This window comes from Ptychodera flava, chromosome 8 (genome assembly GCF_041260155.1).
Source record: "Ptychodera flava strain L36383 chromosome 8, AS_Pfla_20210202, whole genome shotgun sequence".
Classification (NCBI taxonomy): Eukaryota; Metazoa; Hemichordata; class Enteropneusta; family Ptychoderidae; genus Ptychodera; species Ptychodera flava.
The window spans coordinates 9,301,268-9,309,053 of NC_091935.1; the positions used below are offsets into that span (position 1 = coordinate 9,301,268).

General features: G+C 37.5%; 1 protein-coding gene across 5 annotated transcripts in view; it reads left to right on the top strand.

The window, feature by feature from the left end:
* The window catches only part of LOC139138410 (rho GTPase-activating protein 29-like), a 58,355-nt gene extending 51,926 nt beyond the window's left edge, over positions 1 to 6,429 (top strand). For all 5 annotated transcript variants that reach the window (XM_070706781.1, XM_070706784.1, XM_070706782.1 and 2 more), the window contains 3 exons: positions 245 to 317; positions 574 to 741; positions 2,850 to 6,429. In XM_070706781.1, the coding sequence (XP_070562882.1) occupies positions 245 to 317; positions 574 to 741; positions 2,850 to 3,337 (729 nt within the window). In that variant the 3' untranslated portion in view covers positions 3,338 to 6,429. The remainder of the gene's footprint in view (positions 1 to 244; positions 318 to 573; positions 742 to 2,849) is intronic.
* Positions 6,430 to 7,786: the final 1,357 nt, after the last annotated feature.

Genomic DNA, 7,786 nt, shown 5'->3' on the forward strand with positions numbered 1-7,786 from the left:
TCTGCAAAGCACTGCTGCTACATTCGCAAGAATGTATTTCTATTCATTATGTGTGAGGTTTGTGAGATATCTATATAGAGGTTCCTTTGAATATGTTGCAGACATAACTGAATGTTTCAAAGTTCTGTACTTGACCTTGCATAGGATACATGTCGTACTTTTAAAAGCATCGCTAGCTCTACCCTGTTTTGTTATTTTCTTTCATATAACATGATTTAAAAAATTTATTTTCTTGCGTTTTCAGATATTTGGCCCTGAACCTGAAGAGCCTGTGTCAGAGCTGGACAACCGCAGCCACTCACAATCATCGACAGAAGGTATGTCAACCAATTCTGCAACATTTTGTCATGTGAAGACTTTAATATGAGCAAAATTTATCGAAGCTGCATTTTCAAAAGTTGATTTCTTGGCTTTATTCAGAAAATAGATAACTTACCCATCTTTTGAAATATGTGCATGGAATGTTGTTGTTACCCATCCAACTACAGTATTTTGGAAGCCATTTTGAATTACCATGGTTTCTAGAGGTTCCATTGTTTGTAAGCAATATCTTTATTTGTTTATTTATGACAGAGAGAGAAGCAACTCAGCCTGTCATCAGTGTTGATCACTCTGAAGACGTCAGCGGTCATTTACAACCGAGACTCTCTCTCCCTGGAAGCAGTGAAGACATTGATACCATGGCAACACATGACTGTGCATCGGATGATAGTCTTGATGGTGCAACATCTACAAAGCGTGGTAAGTTTTGTCACAGACCTGTTTGGAGGGTTTGTTGTCATTCTATGTGGTGATTGGATGAAAAATATCCTGGCGTGGCCGTTGGATTGTAGGGTTGTACTTGGCCAAGTATCTTGATATATTGAACTATGACCTGCAAATGACCTGGCTATTGTCTGGGCTATTTTAAACACTAACCGTGTAGTACCTTGTTTTCAGAGTTTGTCATCTTTTTGTTGCAGTAGATGGTAAAATGCAGTGCAGGGGGAAAACCGGATATTCAATTGCCATGGCGACAATTTCAGGGTTAAAAATATGAGGAAATTTGTGGCAAAGATATCTATTGAACGAAAAGTCATACAACAACCGAATTTTTCTGTAGCATTCAGATGTATATGTATTACAATATAAACCTAAATCTATGACTGTATAAGATGTCAATATAAATTAAATCATAGTCATCTCGGTAAGATTGAAAAATTAATAAATTTCACAACTTTCCGTCAAGTTTCTACTATGACATGATTGGATGACCTTGTTTTTTGAAGTTTATTTTGTAAAGTATTTAATTTCACATATGTTGGCTGATTTCATTGCATTCCAACCATTCTTTCAAGAGTTATTACTGCCACAAGAAACGAATGCAGTACAAAAACACAATTGTTAGGAGTATTGGATTGAAATGTTTACAACATAAAGGTGATACTCATACTTCATGCAAAGTTTACGACCTCAAAATAGGGTATTGGACAAGTTTAAATTGTCAGTTAGAATTCTATTTACAAAAGCCTGGTTGTAATTGCTTTCTAAGTGAAAAATGAACTGTTAATTATCAAAAAAACATTGATTTATAATCAGCATGATAATGAAATTCATGTGAGATTCTTTACTTGTTATGTATATGGACACCATAACGTCTAATATGGTTTGTTTTCTGGTTTAATTGCTATACCTGAATGAAAATCTTCATATGCCTTACAGTAATATCCACACAAAATATAAAACAGAATCATTTGTTGCAAATTTCTTCCCGATTACTCATTGATCTGGCTTTTTTAGACTGCAATTAGTCTCAAACTCACAATTTCCACAACGCCATATTTTTACCTCTGAAAAAGCTGCTTCAATAAGCAAGCAAATGGTCACTACTTCATACATGATGCCATAACTCAACAAAGTTTTTAGGCAACCAAAAATAGCAATTACCTGTTTTGAATATACAATTAGACTAAATAAAATTTGACCAGGGGTCAGTGGTAAAAAAACGCGATTTTTCTCGATTTTAGTTAATATTTTTTGAAGAATGATATAGCTTATTTGAAAGATACATGTCGAGGGTGACAATGAAGGAAAAAAATAAAATTAGATTTTTTGAGCATTTTGACCGACATTAGCCCAGACGATGGCCTTAAGAAAGCACATCCCTACATGGATTTGACCTAGTCTATTGTTCAATCAAGTCAAAATTGATGTGTGATGTAGTACAGGTTAATTTATTGATGGGATGTAGGATTTGTAATGTAGGGTAGTCTGACATGGACAGTGGTCTCAAAATTTATTGTGATCAGTAGTTTCTTTTGCCTAAGATCAGAAAGTGTGGATTTCAGACTTTTAAGGTAGTATGCACCTCGAAAGTGAAAGACTTAAACTTTTGCTCTAACTTTCCCTCAAGGAATCTTTCGACCATTCTCTTTCAAAATCAAGAATAAAAATCAGGGGTCACCGTGCAAAGGTTAGAACTTAGCGAAACAAATTACCCAACATTTTGCGATAGTCGAAATTCAAAATGGCCACCATCCCTGTGCTAACTGTATGGGGAAAATTAAATTTTGGATTTTCCAAAAACAAAGACGGTGAAAGTTTTTATTCTCCAAGAGCTTTAAAATGAGCCCTTACAAGTGGTAGATCAGAAAAGAATTGTGGAAATTTGCGAGTTTGGCAGTGTTTTCAGTTTTCAGCTGTCAGGGTCATCTGGAAGTCTGCCCAGAATATTTGTCCCTGAGGCGCATTCCACTTTAATGACATTCTTTTATTCACATAATGACACACAGTGAAATTGAAGTGAAATATGATGTCATCTCCTCATAAACCAGGGCATGAAATGTTAATGTTTGCTTCATGTCATCCAGGTAACCAAGGTGATGGAGAGGACTCTGATACTGACAGCGATGATGCAGACGTTGTTATTCCTGATGCCACTTCCAGGTTCCCACGGAGAAGTGCAACAGAGCCGAAACGAGCCAATCCAGCAGAGGGCGCTGCCATGCTTCACAAGTCCAAATCAACTCCAGCTGTTCGACATCAGTACACTGCCAACACTTCCCCAAGCCGAAGCAGCTCCAAGCTGGTTCCAACAACGACAAGATACACCGCAAACACGGGGCAGAACCCTGCCAAAGATTCGCAGGCGAGCAGTCAGCCGAGAGTGTCCAGCCTCGGCAGCAACGGAAGTAGGACGCGGCTGTCCACGGGGTCGTCGCTGGGGTCGAGTCTGGAGGACGAGCTGTCAGGGTCATCTGGAAGTCTGCCCAGTGTGTGCACCACGCCGCCCAAGACACTGCCCCCTCCAGCCGGCTACAGCCCAGTGTCCAGCAAGAGGGAACCAAAGTTTGTTTGAAACTCAAGTCACGAATCTGTGATAAAACGAGACTTGATGTGAGGACTTGAACTGTGTGAGGGTATCCTCCCCAATTCAACTCAAGGTCACAGTGTTGCCTCCATCCACAGAGTGGACCACAGTTGTGTTTACGTCACACAACAATCCCAGTCTTTACAGACCTACAGTCATCCAGAGTGAAATGTGTACACTGATATCCGACCTGGACTCAAAAGAGACAACGTCGCAAATCAGTGTATGTGTAACAAGTGGCAGTTGAAAGAATTTTTAGGTCAGTCACACCCATACTGGAAATGACTAATGTGTAAATTGTTTTCTCAAAGACTATAAAAACTTGGAGAATGTGAATTGTCAGATTGCTTTTAGCCTTTATGGAGAACGGTAGTCTCTTCGCGCACAGATTGTGCCCAGTGCTTGGACTGAAGCAATTCATAAACTCTAGTCTGAAGGATCTTCTCTGTACAATTTTTTGATCTCATCTTTTTTATCTTCACTACTATGCAACTTGCTATCATTCATTGTACTGCAATGCAAAGAAAATAGAAGACTGCTGTATTTTTGCCGATGCAAATGTAACTTTTTAAACACACCTTTGTAACGTGTGGAATTTGAGAGAAAAAGGGTTTGATTTGTTCAAGTGAGTTGTGAGGATTTCATGCGTATTTTTGCATCAACAATCATGTGTGGTAGGGGGCGCGCAACAGGCAGGCAGGAAAACAGGTAGGAAGAATGTACGGGTAGTTAGTCTGAAGTGCCTACGCAGTATTTTCAGTGAGTTTGCTTGTACAGCAAATTTACACAAAAACATTTGCTCATTGTGTTTCTCTTCATATGCAGTACTTACGACATAATCAAAAATACATGGTGTAGGAATGAGCATTATTCAAGCAAAAAAGGAGTGTATGGGATTTGTCATCACAGAATCTTTCACCCTTTTTTCCATAATATTTGGTATGTCCCAGTGGTATTTTCCTCATGCAAGGATGAAGCCATTATATACTGGGGTATGTAGCGGTGCTCGGCTAGAGTATTTCACGTTTGCAGTCTGTTCTGCGTCTTTCTTCTCTCATTGTGACATTTTTGCGGATTGCGGCATGCGTTTTGATGTAGCTATGCAATATTCGTAGGGTACTCGTAGATTTTGGTTCAGAGGAAGCGTCAAAGAGCTGGAAAAATTACTGAAAGTGTGTAACAAATTTTGATTACAGCTTGGGTGAAAAAAAGTGTTGAAGCTTATTTCAAAGTGGCCAGTGGATTACACCCAAAAAGTAAATTGCTCGGGGAGGTAATATTTTGTAGATCTGTAGATCCGTCCACTTCATCAAGTGCCTTTTCCAAATTAATCGCTACAGATTTGTATGAATAACTGAGACCAAAGCAGGAATACCCCATCATAGAACACCAGATTTCCTTCAAAGACAATTATAACCTTGCCAACTGATGGGATCAATGTCTTAAGAAATGTCATCTTGAGATCTTGATGTGTTATGCAGTAAAGATTTTATCATTGGTCAAAGCCGTACGTGGTAAGATGCCCGTGATTTTTTTCTGAAATCTGCCAATTAATTGTATACTTGATTTTAATCCTGTGTATTTGTATAAACTTTTCTGTACAGCTCATTTTGTAATTTTAACCAGTATTGGCCTTAGAAATCTGTAAAATTCAAAATTTCTGTAAATCCATGATCACATGATGTGTGAGGTATGGATTGTGTTTTTTTCCTTATTCTGTCCTTTTAAGTAATGCATTTACCGTAGAAATTAACAATTTTACACAGCAATTGATTTTGCTATGGGAGGTGCATAAGTTAATGATGGAGAGGTGCGCTGGATATTCAAGGAGTTCAATAGATGTCAGTGTGGCAGGTCATAGTTCAAGTTCAAAGTTCACACCAAAGTGCCTTTTAGTAATCAAGTGTTGTATATATGTTCAAACAACTCGTCCATTGAAATATTCTTGGAGAAGGTTCTAAGGGGTTTGTGATTGCACTCTGAACTTTGGCCTTTGACATCCAAACTATCTGCATGTAAGTCTTACTAGTAATCATGATGCATAATACACACAGAAAACAGCATTAGTACAATTAATTGTGACATACCAGGAAAATATACCTCATGTGGAAATTTTATTTTTAAATTATCCTATTTTTTTCAACATGCCAAAATCTGTAGCGAGTATTATTTTGAATGAAAATTTAATTTTAAAAGCAGAGACAGTTCAGCAGTGTACTTACTGATTGGGTTGAGAATTTTAGAACAAAGAAATTAAAATTCTCTTTTTCACGACAAATGAATGTGATGAAATTTAAATTTTACAGCTGTGGAGTCCTGGCATCTATGGCCCACATTTGTAATTTAGAATAATTCTGTTATACCAAAGGAAAAACAACACCTCAAATTATTTCTGGTATAGTTGAAGATCTTTGAAATTCAGTGTGAATACAATTTTGTACATTTATTTATTTATTGTGATATTCCTGAATGTAGAACTCATTTTTTTATGTAGAGAATGTAAGAATAGAAATGCTTTCTTTTTTTTATGTAATTAGGGTCAGACAATAAATGTCAAAGGTCAGGAAGAGAATCAAGGTCAGACTGATGTGTCAAGGGGTCAAATGCATTGACAAATCTAGTGACGGATACGGGTAAAGACTCGGAAATATGAGGACGGCTGATAAATGTCAAAGGTCATGCAAAAGGACAAATCAAGGGTCAGGTTCGGGTCATAAGATGTCAGGGGTCAGGCTTCACCGTATGTCAAGGGACAGATGCAATGATTTCTCTGGACTTGAAAGTTTTTAGGGCTTCAGTCTGTTATTTTCAAAATTCTTCTGTCAAAAATCTCTGCCGCGAAATCCTGTCAACAGATGCAATTGCTATCGACAATGCTGTTTTCAATTCAAACAATTCAATGTCTCTTTTTTTTTTACATTGAATTTTATTAAAACGACTCATTTACTTGTAGCTTTTATTTACTCCTTATGTCTCTCACTATGCATTTATTTTATAGTCAGATACTCTCTTCAGTCTAGCTGTATTCTCTTATATATTTATACCAAACAGGTTACATTAAAATACTGTTCCACATTTCATGTATTGGTATTCATTTATGTGTTTCTGAGACTGATTGAGCTTGACACTCATTCACTCCACATGCAGAGAAATTTTTTGATCTCAGTGCTCCCCATTGTACAGAGGTTGAAACCCCTAATTTTCCAGAGATTTGAATCATGGGTTGATGGAATCTCCGCATGGTTATGACGCCCAAGTTTTCAACACGGATAATGCAATGTGGTTCATGTATTACCATAGAGCCTCCAAAGGACACGCTGTGGAGGGTCTACGGTATTAGACATTGCAGGAAATGCTTATCTGTGCTTGTAAACTCAGGCTAAATGCATGGATAACAAATTTGTACGTTCTGACACTGCCATTGATAAGAGCTTGTTCAGGAATATACCTTGGGGGAAGAAGTCCCTTGCAATTTTCACAGACGACCTATACCTTTGTGGTTGCTTAGACCAATGCCCTATGAATTTGGTAAAATTTATTGTTTTGAAATAGGTGAACGGATCTGTATACAAGGAAATAGGATTGAAATCATCATGAGGCTGTCCGTACTGCGGTAATTACTACTTATTTACGTTCGCGGGTTGACCACTTCAGATTGTTCTTCGCACCATTGTTGAATATCAGATAACAAGAGGATGGAAGTTTGCCCCCATGTTCTCTGTACGATCAAGAACACAATTGTGCACAAATATAGCTACAAATTCATGGTTTTATGAAAAATCAGGGTTGGAATATTGATTGTACATAGTGTATTCATCATGATAAAATACATTCTGCAGCCATGGGCAGCAAGCCCCAAAAGATTAGAGTGCGACCTATTATTTCAATATATTGATTTTTATGCCACTTGTGTTTGTGTGAACATACTGAAGTCTGATGCATGTTCAGTACACTCTTCAAATCAGAGGTAAGCTGTCAAATTCATCTAGTGGACAAACAAACATGTCTTTAAGTCAATGGAGACGTGACAACTCAATTCCACAAAGTACTGTGTTATTTCTCATGCTGTCAAATATCGGCCATGACCATGAAATGTTGGCTGTACCTTTGCAAGTCACAAACTAGCCCCCACAGATGCTAGCAAAGCTTTAGGAGAGAGATCACTCTGCTGAATACAATATTCTTTGTTGTGGATATTTGAAGTGGCTTTCAAACCTCTTTTACATAGATCTTTTAATATTTTTAACATCAGTGTCATCGTCTATTCTCTTTACATTTGAGATAGATGATTACAATTGATGAGAAAATCAGAGAATTTACGGATCATAGCTACCAAAATATGCCAACTTCACAATGATGACGCTTTTTCAAAATCTCCACTATCATTGATTACGGTATTACCAACTTCATGACATATAAAACAACAACACAATAAAC